This window comes from Trachypithecus francoisi, unplaced genomic scaffold (genome assembly GCF_009764315.1).
Source record: "Trachypithecus francoisi isolate TF-2019V2 unplaced genomic scaffold, Tfra_2.0 Contig01665, whole genome shotgun sequence".
Taxonomy (NCBI): Eukaryota; Metazoa; Chordata; class Mammalia; order Primates; family Cercopithecidae; genus Trachypithecus; species Trachypithecus francoisi.
The window spans coordinates 79590-93858 of NW_022681447.1; the positions used below are offsets into that span (position 1 = coordinate 79590).

At 53.2% G+C, this 14269-nt stretch overlaps 2 protein-coding genes across 6 annotated transcripts in view; one reads left to right on the top strand and one right to left on the bottom strand.

Annotated features, from left to right (window-relative positions):
• Positions 1-223: 223 nt before the first annotated feature.
• SMCR8 (SMCR8-C9orf72 complex subunit) lies at positions 224-9813 on the bottom strand. The gene is made up of 2 exons (XM_033196301.1): positions 6976-9813; positions 224-2531 (listed from the first exon to the last, which is right to left on the bottom strand). The coding sequence occupies exons 1-2, from the start codon at positions 9330-9332 to the stop codon at positions 2078-2080; spliced, it is 2811 nt and encodes a 936-aa protein (XP_033052192.1). The 5' UTR covers positions 9333-9813; the 3' UTR covers positions 224-2077.
• A 71-nt stretch (positions 9814-9884) lies between these two features.
• Positions 9885-14269, top strand: part of TOP3A (DNA topoisomerase III alpha) — a 40030-nt gene continuing 35645 nt past the window's right edge. The window contains exon 1 of one of the 5 annotated variants that reach the window (XM_033196289.1): positions 9885-10001. Coding sequence is in view for 1 of the 5 variants with exons in the window: in XM_033196252.1 (XP_033052143.1) it covers positions 10341-10520 (180 nt within the window). In the remaining 4 variants the exon portion in view is untranslated. Of the gene's footprint in view, positions 10002-10033; positions 10521-10563; positions 11099-11402; positions 11424-14269 lie in introns of those variants that run through there. The other 4 variants (XM_033196252.1, XM_033196256.1, XM_033196263.1 and 1 more) reach the window with 4 other exon arrangements.

Sequence of the window (14269 nt, forward strand, 5' to 3'; positions counted from 1 at the left end):
GTGGGGCCAATGATCACTTTCTGACCTTCCTGCCTTCTCAGATAAAATGTTGCACAGTTATGGCCATGGAGGCGTAAGTAGACAGCAATTAGCCAGCCAGTGAGAAAACAAATCAGCATCTAGAACAGGAGGAGGGGGAGCCGTACAGATAAGGGAGCCCATGATGAGAAGCAGGCTCCCTGCACAGCCTCTGCCTCCGGCGCAAATAACAAGACGTTTCACATTTAAAGGCTGCCAAGGTATTGCTGGCGACTCTCCTGTCTGTGAACATGTGCAACGGGCACAGGTACAGAGAACCAATGAGATGTAGGCAGCGCCATCTGCCACAAAAGGTTCTCCATCACAGCCCCAGGAGCAACATCAAACACCTCTGATGGGAGCAAGGACCCTGAACAGAAGCCAACAGCTGGAGCCAATGGGCCATGCCCTTACAACGAGGACTTGGACAAGGAGGGAACCCCTGGAGTGACGTGATGCAAGCCCTCTTTGGTCACTCTCGGCTTCCACCGGGGTCTCTGCCTCCTTAATGAGAAGAGAAGCTGGCTGGCTCCGTGATGACCTCAAGTGCGTACTACAGGCCGATGGGCAGGCCAGGCCTCAGCAGTAGGCGCCAACAGATGCACACCCAGGGCTGATTCAGGTCCATTTCAGCACAATTTTTGTGGAACAAATCAAAGAAGCAGTAATACCCAGAGCTGTCCCCACTTAGGGAATAAAATTTTCAAGGCTGCAAGAAAGCCTCTGTCTACAAACCAGTGGCCATTGCCTAAGGAGGCTCGGGGAGGCCAGGGGATCACTATCAGTGGGACAGGTGCTGGCGGAACCAGGGGTGTCTCCTTCCCAGTCTCAAACTTGTCCTCAGAAGGGGGACTCAACTGGGGACGGCCGTGAGCTGTGGTGACTGAGGTGCACACAGCCTCCCAAATGCAGAACCTGAAGAGCGTCACGTGGTAGCTCATCCAGGAAATCCGTGCCATTTGAGTTCTCATCGGCTGGGCCGACCACCTGCACCAGCTGACTAAACAGAACCGTGCTGTCCAATGCCCACGAGACCCAGTGAGAGGTAGTGAAGTGGTTGCAAAGTTTGTGTGGGTGGGAGCTGGAGTGTGGCCTCTGCCATGTTCACACGGGTCTGCAGACCTTCCCCAAGAGGACAGTCAGTGCTCACGCACTCTGGCCAGCAGGAACCAGTGGGCCACCCAGGAGGGCTGCTGGCTGCTCCTCCCTTGCGTGGCAGGGATGGCCTCATGGCACCTCAGCCCTGCTCTGCCTGCTGTGCTCTCCAGCCCCCAAGGTGGTCCTCACCATTGGCTTTGGTCACTTGTGCCCGCTTCACACTGGGACTAGGGAACACTCTGCTCGTTCCTGGTGAAAGAGCGTAGGGGGTGAGTCCCAAGGCCCGTTCACAGGCATTTCTCTCCCAGGTAAAGGTGGTGAGGACAGAGGACAGGGTGCTGCTCACGCTCTGTGGCCCTGAGGCCAAGGCTGCATGTTTCCCACGACCCAAAGGGTGGCAGCCTTTCTCCCTCCCACTGGCTGGTCCAGGGCCTCCCCCGGGACAGCAGGCTCCAGGAGGCAAATAAAGGTCTGCATCTGGGTCTGAAGGAGGTGATGGGTGTTCTGCTCTCCTGTTTTCCATCAAACCACAACAGTTACCGGGCTGCCGCCCTCGCTCATTTTGCCACTCAAGTGTCTGGCAATGCTGAATATGGTCAGTGTGCTCCTCCCATCAGGTTTTGGCCTTCCTGCCCTCACCCTGCCCCACCAAGGGACTGGTGGCTTCCCTTCTGCCCTGGCTGCCAGTCCTCAGAAAACCAAGGCCCCCTCTACATCCAGGGGCCTCTCTTCACCAGGGAGCCAAATGTAGCTGTCACCATCCCTCCAGACGCCTTTAGAGGGACCCAGGCTCCACTTCTGCCCATGTCCAACTTGAAAACTACCAGGAGCCACATGGGAACCATGCTGCCAGACACCAGAAACCTAAACAGTCCAGTTCAGGCAACTGTTTGGTCATGCCAACCCCTCCCCTCCCCATACCCTGAGTCACAGGTCTTGGTCACAGTGGCTGGGACCGACCTCAGATTTTATACAAAAAGCTGGGGACATAGTCAAACCTGAGCATGGGGTGGCTGGTCCCTGCAGATTCCTGCATGTAGTGCAGCTTCAGCAGCTCAGCCAGGTACTGGACCACCCTGACATCCTCATTCACCAGACCCAGGGTCAGCTTCAGGAAGCTCGACTGGCGGCTGGTTAGCAGCTCCTCTGTCTCCTTGTCGTGCGTAGGCAGGTGCAGGTGGTGGCAGAAGGTGTAGAGGAAGGCCTTGGAGCAGAGCTGAGTGAGCATGCTCTGGACATGCAGGTAGTAGGTGCTGCCCCGCTTGATCTGTGTGCGGTGGTCCGCCAGGCGGGGCACCAGGGTGCCTCTATAAAGGGGGCAGCGCAGGGTTTTGTTGTCAAGGTCCAGGATGCTCGTGTAGCGGCTGTAGCGACTCAGGGCATGAAGGGTACCGGCACCAGCAGGGGAGGCCACTCTGAAACAGACAGGCCAAGGTTAGGAGGAAGGGCAAGGGCCGGGAAAGTGGAGGCAGAAGTTTGGGAGGTGAGGCCTCCTGTCCCCAGGCCAGCATCCACCTACCCAGCATGCACTGGCTTTTCCTGGAAGACAAATCTGATCATCGTGATCTTCAAAGGGCTCCTCACCACTCTTATGGTCAAGGTCAAACGCCGTGGGTGGCCCACAAAGCCCTTTCTGGTCCAATTCCTGCTGAATGGACTCTTTTTTGGAGCCCTGGCAAGCTTTCAGTGGGGCCTCAAAATTAGAAACCTCTTTGTTCAGGCTGGGTGGCTCACGCCTGTAATCCCAGCACTTTGGGAGGCCGAGGCGGGTAGATCACGAGGTCAGGAGATCAAGATCATCCTGGCTCACACGGTGAAACCCCGTCTCTACTAAAAATACAAAAAATTAGCCGGGTGTGGTGGCAGGCGCCTGCAATCCCAGCTACTTGGGAGGCTGAGGCTGGAGAATGGTGTAAACCTGGGAGGTGGAGCTTGCACTGAGCCGAGATCACACCACTGCACTCCAGTCTGGGTGACAGAGTGAGACTCTGTCTCAAAAACAAAACAAACAAACAAACAAACAAAACCTCTTTGTTCTGCCTGAAATAACCTCTCTCCCTCTTGTACTTAATTCAAGTTAAACCATATTCAGCCTTCCCCAAGCCTCTCCTGCTTTCTTGCTGTGACCTTGGCCAAATTCATTAACCTCTCGGAGCCTCATCTATAAGATGGAGATAACAGTTCCTACTGTCTTTAATTTAGAGACAGGGTCTTGCTCTGTTGCCCAGGCTGGCGTGCAGTGGCACAATCGTGACTCACTGCAGCCTTCACCTCCTGGGCTCAAGCAATCCTCCCACCTTGGCCTCCCAAGTAGTTGGCACTACAGGCGTATGCCACCACACCCAGACAATTTTTTGTAGAGAAGAAAGCTTGCTATGTTTCCCAGGCTGGTCTTGAACTGCTGGGCTCAAGTGATCCTTCTGCCTTAGCCTCCCAAAGATTTAGGATTATAGGCATGAGCCACTGTACGGGCCAGTTACTACTATTACATCCCTCATGGGGTCGCTGTGGAGACAAAATGAGTGATGTTTAGGACAATGCCAGTCCTCAGTAGGCGCTGTCATCACTATCACTACTTTTAGCCTAGCACCGACCAGTGGGGTGACTGCTGTTTGTTCATTGGCTTCTCCCCACTGGACAAGGAGCTCCAAGATTCTAGAGTCCCAGAACTGCATCTGCTCTGGTCTCATGCCCCAATGCCTAGCACATCAGAGCCAGGAAAAGCCAGTGTTCACTCAGTGAGGGAGCGGTTCCTTCAACACCCTCCTGGAGCAGCTTCCTCAGAGCAGCAGGGACTGCCCTGTAGGGCCTGGACATTTAGGGTTTATGTCAGACAGGTATGGTGTAAAAAGGACTGATGGTGACTTGGGACCAAGGTCTCATAGTACTTTTCCCTTCCTGGGTTTTCTCTTCTTGTATATTTAACAATCATTTACAGAGCATCTGTAACATCCCGGCATTGCCCTGGGAGCTAACCCTGTAATAAAGAATGACCTAGAACTCTTGTCCTGCATGAGCTCAGTCTGACTGGGAAGAAATGTGCACAAGTACAGCGAAGTGAAGGGAGATGAGGTCTCGTTCTCCTTGAGAAAGGTTGTAGTTGGGAAGACCTGGGGGATTCGTAGAGTTGCCTTAGAACTGGCCCTCAGAAGCAGCGTGGGCTCTAGGGACTGAGGAGGGTGTGGCAGACCATGGCAAAAGCAAGGTCACAGAGATGGGACAGCTGAGACACACAGGCCATGCATCCTGACCACAGGGACAGCACTGGGCTATGGACTGCATGCATCCCACGGGCATGGAGGAATTGGGGCCTGCAGGTGGCTGACAGCTAAGAAAGCTCACAAGGGCAGTAAGACGCTCTCCTCAACCCATACTGCATGGCCCCTGTGTTCCGGGGCCTTCTCAGCTCTCTACTGCCTTCACCCTCACCTCCCCAAAGTGGGGCCGGCCAGAGTCAAACACCTCCCAAGCTCTGCACATCCAGATCCACAGGTGCTGCCACCACAGGGCACCCAGGCCTCACCTCCCACCTTTTTGCCCCTCCATCTCTGCCAGGATACCTGCTCCCAGGCCCAGCATCCCCTGATGCAGCTCTGACACTTGCCTCAACAGTGACACTTCTTTTGGAAGAAGCTGGCTATTCTAACTATTCCTCCACTTCTGTTTCCATAAAGCTCCTCCTCAGGAAGCCAGATGACACGGGAAGGGAGAAGCCTCAGGCCTCCAGCCCCCAGGTGCACAGCACCCCAACTGCAGCTTCACATTGCACTTCCCATGCCCGCTGTGGGAGGACACCTCTGTGACCAATGAGGACACAGAGGACTGGGTGAAGCGGCAGCTTGTGCAAGGTCACCAGGCTAGCTAGTGGTCAAGCCAGGACTCAACCCAGGGTCTCTGACACACGCTAAGCTAGCACTTTCTCCCACCAGAACTGTGCTCTGCTTTTTGGTCCGGGCCTGTGACTGCTGCTTAGTAAGCAATACAGTGACTCCTGGTGTTCACTTAAAATGACAGCAGGGCCAGGTTCACGCCTGTAATCCTAGCACTTCGGGAGGATGAGGTGGGCCAATCATTTGAGACCAGCCTGGCCAACATGGTGAAATGCTGTCTCTACAAAAAATACAAAAATTAGCCTGGCAAGGTGGCGCGCGCCTATAATCCCAGTTACCGGAGAGGCTGAGGCACGAGAATAACCTGAGCCTAGGAGGCACAGGCTGCAGTGGGCCGAGATCACATCACTGCACTCCAGCCTGGGCAACAACAGAGCAAGACTCTGTCTCAAAAAAAAAAAACCAAAACAAAAACACAAAACAAAAAAACCCGCAAATGACAGGAGACCAGCTTGGTGGTTTAGTCATCTCTTATCCCCACAGATGGCTGACCCAACTATAAGCACTTCCAGGCAGAGTGAAAAAAACCAAGGGCGAGCAAGACTGGTGTTCTGAGGTGAGAGTCCTGAGAGAGAGTCCATCATGTGAACAGTGGGCCTGAGTGAAGAGAGACACTTCTGGACCACGGTGCTCAGAGTGCAGAGCCTCTGCAGCGCAACACCTCTGAGGACAGGAAGGTCACAGCCACCGAAGACATCTCTCCTGCTCATGATTTTTAAAGCTGGGCCTCAGGTGGGCCCCAGTCTGCCTGCCTGTGTCGGTGCCGGTTCCACCCTCTGAGCACTTCTCAGGGCCCAGTACTGCACTGTGCTGTGCTTTTTGGACATGCACTAAACGTGGAGCCTTCCGATGGCTCTCAGGTGGGCCCCGGGAGCCCTTCAGAGGTGTTCAACACGATTGGGTGACTGAATGAATAAGATGGCTGGTCCGAATCCAGATAGCGAGTGGTGGCACACCAGGACCTGACCCAGACCACCCACTGCTCCTGCTAACTGCCACGGCCCACAATAGTTTCATCTTATGATACCCTCAGATGGTGTCTTCTGCACACCTCCCCCAGGAATTCTGTGGGTGAGCTGTAGTCCATCCCATTCGGCCCCACAGGGGACCCTCCAGGGTACAAGGCTCCCCACCCCTGCCCGCCGCACCTCACACCTGTGCAGGACGCTGGAGGCAGATGCTCCCAGCACCCAACATCTGCGCGTGCTCTGAAGGTTGAAGGAGCACTTACAGGGACAGCGGCCTAACCCTTTCCCCCGGAGTCATCTGTCCCTTCTGAGGAGCCTTTTGCTTTTATAGAGGGATGCTCCCTGCAGTCTGGCTGGCGAGGGCCACAGATAAATTCCATGTCTTACCTCACACCAACCGAATCAGAACCTCAAAGGGTGTGACTCAGGAATCCATGATTTTTAACTTTCCCGGCTGGGTGCGGTGGCTCACGCCTGTAATCCCAGCACTTTGGGAGGCCGAGGCGGGCAGATCACCTGAGGTTAAGAGTTCCAGACCAGCCTGGCCAACATGGTAAAACCCCATCTCTACTAAAAATAGAAAAGTTAGCCGGGGGTGGTGGCAGGCACCTGCAATCCCAGCTACTTGGGAGCCTGAGGCAGGAGAATTGCTTGAACCCGGAAGGTGGAGGTTGCAGTGAGTCGAGATGGTGCCATTACACTCCAGCCTGGGGGACAATAGCGAGACTTCATCGCAAAAAAAATAAAAATAAAAACTTTCCCTAATAATTCTGACACAGCTCAGGGACAGATGGGGATTGGCAACCACCTAGGAACTGCAACCCCCTTACATGACAGACAAGGAAATGGAAACCAGAGAGGGGGATGATTTGTCAAAAGTAACACAGTGGTAGGAACTGGGCCCTGTCTAGAAGCCAGGCTTCCTGATTCTGGCTCCACCACACCAATATGCCTCATCCCTATCTGGCCAAGGCCCTTCCCCAACACCTGGAACCAGTTACCTCTGTAAGCCAATAAGCTTCCACTTCTGAAAATCCATAATGTGCAAAGGGGAGGAGGCCCAATGTTTCACGGGCTTAGCGTAGCAGCCATAGCTGGGGACAAAGATAGCCAGTGCAGTCACGAGCTTCCTGACTATGGCCTCATCTTCCCCCAGGACCACGAGTGTCCTCCCGCTGAGCAGGGAGTAGATGGCTGGGTGGGCAAAGGGGTACTGGCGGATGAATTTTAAGGCGTTCTGGCCAGCCCTCTTTTTATGCCTATCGGAAGACAGGCCAGCAGGATAAGCAGAAGGGATCCTGTCTGAGCTGGTGGAGGCTACACTGCTCACATAGCTGGTGGTCTCTGAGTAGTTATCCAAGCTGGTCTTACTGATGTCCCGGCTAGCCAGCAGGTGGCTTGGGTCCTGCTCATAAGCGGAAAACCCTTCACAGCTGTCGTCTCGGGAAGAAGGGCTGGCATTTTCCATTGAGAAGTCTACACGGAACCCCTGGTCCTTCTGCCTATGGCGCTGTGGGGGGCTGCTCACCACTCCATCCTCGTCAGAGTGTGTGTGGGCTGGACTGGAGGGCAGCACCAGCTGACCATCGCTCTCCTTCCCAATACAGCAGGAGTCTATTTGTGATGGGGTGTTTTCCCTGCTGCCCTCCTCCGTCTCACCCAGCTCCGGAGGACTGATGCTTGCCTGGAAGTGGATGGCTCCCTCATTGCCATCTGGATATGATTCTTCTTCATTAATGGCACTTGGGTAGCTGGCCTTAAAGTCATCAGGGATGAGGGCCTCAGAAGGGCAGGTACTGAGGACCTCAATACTGTCCTCGCTGATGGTCCTGTGGCTGACTGCTTTGCTCCGGACTACCTGGGGGCTCAATGGTACCGTGAGGCTGGCCTGGCTGTCAGACTTAGAAAGCACAGAGGTGGATTTCTCCGTGCCCAAAACTTCAATGCTTTCACCACTGCTGATACTCCCTTTCATATCCATATCCAGGTAGTCCAAGTTTTCCTGGGGGTCGAAACTGCTCAACTCCGTCACCTCCACTTCCTTGTACTCCTCATCTCCCAGTTCCTGCTCCATCTTGATTAGCACAGACTCCACACTGGACTTGTAAGAACCAACACTAATTAACACTTTAGGAATTGGGCATTCTTCTAGAGACCTGGAAGGCGGCCTGTCTTGACTGGGCTTAGAGGGTATGCTTTCTTGCTTCTCCACCATCCTGTCATCAACCTCCACAAAGTCTTCAAAGAGAAAGTTTGTTATGTGCTGTTGTTTTAGAAGTGCTCTATCAATCTGACTGGTGAGGAGGTAACACAGGTCTCCTCTGAACATGTGTTCAATGTGGCTGAGCTGAGTCAGGGTCTGGGAGAAATATTCAGTGTCACAGAGCTCCTCTAAGGTCTTCAACTTCTTGTCAAAACACTTGGTGGACTTTGCTTTGATAAGTTTTGGGGTGTAGGCTGGTCTGCAGGTGTAAAGGTCTGTGTCGGCAGACTCATCAGGGTTAGAGGTAGTGGATGCCTGGCTGGCCTGATCCTGGATGTGCTCCATCTCACCAGGACACAAATCACACCCCTTCAGCTTCCGATGAGGGTATGAGCGGATCTGCTTCAGCAGGTCTTGATGTTCAATGATGGACTTCTCCACACTGGCCAGTTCATTGGCTTTCTCAATTGCCTGAGATGAGTAAAAGCCTTTGTCGTTGGCTTTCTTCTGGATCTCCGTTTCTGTGTGCAGCACTGTCCTGGTGTAATCCAAATCTTTCAGCTTTTTTTCAAGTTCCCCAGCAAATGCCTTCCTGTTGCCAGTCTTCAAGCACTCAGAAGCTCTGGAAAATTCGGCTGAAAGCTCCTGGAACTGCTGCATGATTTTATGCTGGTCTGCAGAGATATAAGCCATGCAAAACGGCCTCACGAAGCCACGGGCCTCCAGGTCGTATAGGGTAAGGTGGTGCACGTATGCAAAGGCTCCCTCCTTGGAATCTCCCAGCACCACCTTGGAGTCCTCCACGAAGTTCAGCTTGGGGTAGGCAGATCCAGGAGGATGGCCCACGAAGGAAGCCTGGTAATCCACCGACATGATACGCAGGGAGAAGTAATTGAGATCAAAAGTGCCAAAAACTTTGGTGTCATTGGGGATGGTCAGTAACGGTTGGGGTCCCACCTGCTCAGAGAACTCGGAAATAAGAATGAAGTCCCTCGAAAACTTGGCCCCGGACAGTTTTGACCAGGGGTTAGCACCCTGGTTGGCGAAGGGGAAGAGCGGCACCGAGTACTCCTCAGGCAGGGCCGGCTCATTGTAAGGCTCTTCCTCATATTCTTCCTCTTTAGTGAAGGCCACTACATCAGGGGCGCTGATCATATTTCCAGATGTATGAAGAAAACATTGAGAGGAAGTGGGAAAGAATACGGGGTTAATCGACGCGCAGAAGGCAGGCCTCCGGAGAAAGAAGCGAAGCCCTTACCGCCTTCTTTGCGACTCCCCGAACCCGGGGTCCTAGGCTGCTTCTCACACACCCGAGGACTCGAACTCTAGCCGCCCCCTCAGAGTTGTAGCTCCTCCGGAGCTCTCGGAGGCCTCATGAACGCCAAGGCCGCAGGCCTAAATGCCCTTCTCTTCTTCCTCCAGCGAGCGCGGCCAGCACAAGAAACCTGCAGCGGGGTCACCTGCACTCCCTGGAACCCACCGCGACAAGCAACAGCTCCCGCTGTGAACCAGGCTTAACGCGAGGCTACGGGACGCCGCAGGGGTCAGCCAAGCGCTGCCGCCCCTCACTGCCCGAGGGCAGAAACCGTCGCGGCTCCTAGGACGCCACAACCCGGATTCAGCTACCGCGGCGCCGCCATCTTGGTGTCACATGATTCCTGGTGTCGGCGCCGCGTGACCCGGAAGCATCCTCGTAGACTTCCGAGCAGGAGAAAAAAAAGTCATGAGAAAGAGAAGGCCTTGGATGGGAGTGTCCGGCGGCTTCCCCCAAGAAGGAGTGTGATTAACCAACCACTGCTGGGAAGGAGGGGAAGGTGGGGCGGAGTGAGTCGGGGGCGGGTGGTAGGGGGAAACCTGCTTGGACGAGGGGCGCGAGTCAGTCTGGGAGTTGTAGTTCCAGGTCGCTGTGGGGCGCGCGCCTGGCGGAAGTGGCTGGAGAAGGCGGGCGGAAGCTCCACGCCGAGGTACTGGGTTAGGTGCTTAGGCGGCGGCGGCGACACGGAGAAGACTGAGTGACTGAAGCTCCAAAGGCCAGCAGGCTGGTGGGGACGTGACCGAAGCAAGGCTCTAGTTCCTTTTCGGTGGGCGCCAGCTGAGCCTCGCCTCTGGCTTCCCCAGGATGCGCCGGCAGCCGGGGAGCGGCTGCAGGCGCGGGGCCTAAGGATGATCTTTCCTGTCCTCCGCTACGCGCTCCGGTGGCTGCGACAGCCCGGAGACCGTGCGTTTTCCCGCCCCGCCATGGAGGTGGCCCTCCGAGGCGTGCGGAAAGTCCTCTGTGTGGCCGAAAAAAACGACGCGGCCAAGGGGATCGCCGACCTGCTGTCCAATGGTCGCATGAGGCGGGTAAGAAAGCGCTTTCCGATCAGCTGCGTGCCTTGAGGGAGGCCCACCGAGCCGGACAGCATGGTGGGCGCCGGGAATCGAGATGAAGGCGATTATCTCCCATTTCTCAGGCCTCACCGCCCCTCGTCTGGATTATTGCGGTGCCCTCCTGTCTGCTATCGGACCGGAGGGCATTTTAAAACGTAGTTGAGATATTTCGCTCATTTGCTTGGGAACCTTTTGTTTTCCTTGCCCTTAGCAGGTTCCCAAACTTGTCTGATTCTCGGAACCGCCTCGGGCACTGGCTGCCCTTTGGGTCTTGTGTGAGATTGGGGAAGTCTGTATTTTACTGTTCTTCCCTCGAGATTCAGAAATTCATTTGGGGACTATTGACCAGATTCCCTTAACTTGGCGTTCAAGCCCTGCCCAATCGCTCCCCAGCCAACCTAGCCCTCCCCATCCTGTGCCACATCCACTGCGTTCTACAGCCCTTGTGACTTTCCAGCCTCACCGTACACAGTGACAGCAACACGGTAAGGTTTGGGGATTAGAGATGAAGCCAACCCTGTTCCTACACGAATGAACTGATTCTGAGAGAGGTAAGTGGTAAGAATGTGTTCTACACACACGGGAGGCACAAACCAAAGGAGGATAAGAAAAAGTTTCATAACGGAGGTGCCACGGGAGACATAAAGAGCTGTCCAGGAAAATATCTCAGATAACAAAAGTAGATCCTGAAATGGTTTTCTGGAGAACTTTTCTAAGAGCGTGGGTGGAAGTTCCCTGCTCGTTTTTCTTTAGTTCCGGGGGGCCTAAGACGCGTTTCCAGTTCAAGGATAGTGGGAGTGGAGCCAGGGTTGTGTGAATGTTGGCTGACAGCTTTACCTGTTTCCAGTGCTAGAAGTCCTGGTGACCAGCCCCAAGGTTTGTCTACTTCTAGGGCTCTGGGTCTCTTGGAAAATGGTCCTCCTATACCTAACTAACTTCTTATCCTTCAAGGCTCTGCTGAATTCATTCTCTCTCTCTCTCTCTTTTTTTAAAGCAATCCAGAGGTCTTGTATTTATCTATTTTTAACCTATCATGCCGTGAATCCATAGGGAATAGGTTCCAGCAGCTCAGGCTCCTTTCCATTGGTTCTCACAGGGTGTACTTCCCTCAATGGAACAGGCTGGCACTTCAGTTGAACCCTTTCTCTTTGACTTGTTTCTTCTTTGATCATTTTCTTTCACACATTTCAGGAAGGAACTTGGCTCTTAGAGTGGTTAATATGCTCAACAGAAACATTAATTCTTTTGGCAAGAATCTAGCCCTTGTTCGCAGAAGTGCCAACAGCATGCTGGGTAACGTAGACTTTTCCAGTTCTGCCATGTAACATTTGTGGGTCATTGGTTTTTGAACAGTATCCATTCTCATTCAGTCCTCAAGATCACCTTCATTGTAGATTCTGGTGTCTGTGGCCAGAGGAACTCCATGTTTTTGTTTTGTTTTGTTTGTTTGTTTTGAGATGGAGTTTTGCCCTTGTTGCCCAGCCTGAAGTGCAGTGGTGTGATCTCAGCTCACTGCAATCTCTGCCTCCCTGGTTCAAGCGATGCTCCTGCCTCAGCCTCCCTAGTAACTGGGATTACAGGTGCCCGCCACCATGCCCAGCTAATTTTTTGTATTTTTAGTACAGACGGGGTTTCACTGTGTTGGCCAGGCTGTTCTCAAACCCTTGACCTCAGGCCATCCACCTGCTTAGCCTCCCAGAGTGCTGGGGTTACAGGTGTGAGCCACTGCGCCCAGCTCAAACTCCGTGTTTTCTATAAGGCCAGGAGAGCATATATCAGATGCCTCGTCCTCTTTTCCTTTGTGTTCATCATTTTGGCAAATTACTCCAAGATGGCAATTCCAGCCAAAAGGAAAGACTTTTCTTGGAAGAAATTTTATTATTTTTATGTACAGAAAACGTAACAGTGTGTACTTAACCCAGTTTAGTGGCAAATTCTTTAGCCTTTCCCTTTTCTAGGTTGGTAATGCAAGCTATAGATTTTGGACCCAGGGCATTGCCTCCCTTGTGACAGCAGATCTCATATGTCGTTATAATTTGTCCTGCCAGCTTCCACCAGTTTAGCCAGAGCTCCTTTGTCTTCCAGAAAGTTAACCTGTGTGAAGGTGACAGTGGTACAGGTCTTCCTGTGGAACTTGACACCCCAGTCTTGACAGTGCAGTAGAGAATCCCCATCTTAGGACACAGCGCAGGCAGGAAGACAGCCAGCTCAATGGGATCCACCACCAGCTGACCCTTCATGTTCTCTACCAAGTTGTTGGCGGTGTCAACCCCTGCTTGAAGTGTAGGTGGTCTCTTAGTAGGGACATCCCCTTTGCCGGCAGCTTTCTTCTTGGCCTGGGCCAACAGTTTCGATCTCTTGCCATGCTGTGTCTCTTGTCTGTAATGTGGGCAAGCTTAAGCAATTGAGTAGCTTAAGTTTGGTGGTCTGAGGCCTGGGTGAACTGGTCAATCCCAGGTGGCACATCAGCCGCTTATAGAGGACAGCGGCTCTGCCGCTGCAGCCAGTTAGTTATAGCAGGACTATTTGACAAAGTGGGTGAGGCCCTTCAGCTAGATGGCTAGAAAAGCCAAAATTCTTAGGGCTTTTCTCAAATGGGATTTACTACCTTATTGGCCTACTGCTGCTCCATGACAGCGGGGGCCAGGGCCACTTTCTTCCCCTTGGCCTTCTTTCCTTTCGGCATCTTGGGCGGCTAGAGGAGAGAGGCTGCTGAAATGTCTCATCTTCAAGGAATCCTTCCCTCACTACCTCTTCCCCTACACTAGGTCAGAGACCCTTACTGACATGCTGTCATAGCACTCTATTCTACTTGAAAGGCATCTGCTAGTTACAGTTAAATAATGGGATGTGCAGTCATTTATTTAATTTTTGTCACTGCCTCTCCTTGGACTCTACGCTCCAAAGGGCAGTGATTATATTTTGTTAATTGCTATGCCCTAACGCCTGTTACGGTGTCTGGAATGCAGGAAACTTTCAATAAGTATTAATACTTGGGCTGGGCGCAGTGGCTCACGCCTGTAATCCCAGCAGTTTGGGAGACCTGAGGTCATGAGTTCAAGATCAGCCTGGCCAACATGGCGAAACCCCTCTCTACTAGAAAAACAAAAATTAGCCGGGTGTGGTGGCGGGGTCCTGTAATCCCAGCTACTCAGAAGGCTGAGGCAGGAGAATCGCTTGAACCTGGGAAGTGGAGGTTGCAGTGAGCCTAGATTGCACCATTGCACTACAGCCTGGGTGACAGTGAGACTCTGTCTCAAAAACAAAAAATTAGGCCGGGCGTGGTAGCTCATACCTGGATTCCAGCACTTTGGGAGGCCTAGGCAGGCGGATCACGAGGTCAGGAGATTGAGACCATGAGACTATCCTGGCTAACACGGTGAAACACTGTCTCTACTAAAAGTAGAAAAAATTAGCCGGGTGTGCTGGCAGGCGCCTATAGTCCCAGCTACTTGGGAGGCTGAGGCAGGAGAATGGCGTGAACCCGGGAGGTGGAGCTTGCAGTGAGCTGAGATCGCGCCACTGCACTCCAGCCTGGGCCACAGAATGAGACTCCTTCTCAAAAAAAAAAAAAAAAAGAAAAAGTTAATATTTGTTGAAAGCATGTTTGAGCTCAGCGTGAAAGTTTTACCAGGCAGTGGAAACTGTAAAGAACAACCTAGTGGCTTGAAATAGCTTGGCATATTCAGAAACAGTGAGAAGTTAGGGGTGTCGTGTGGTGC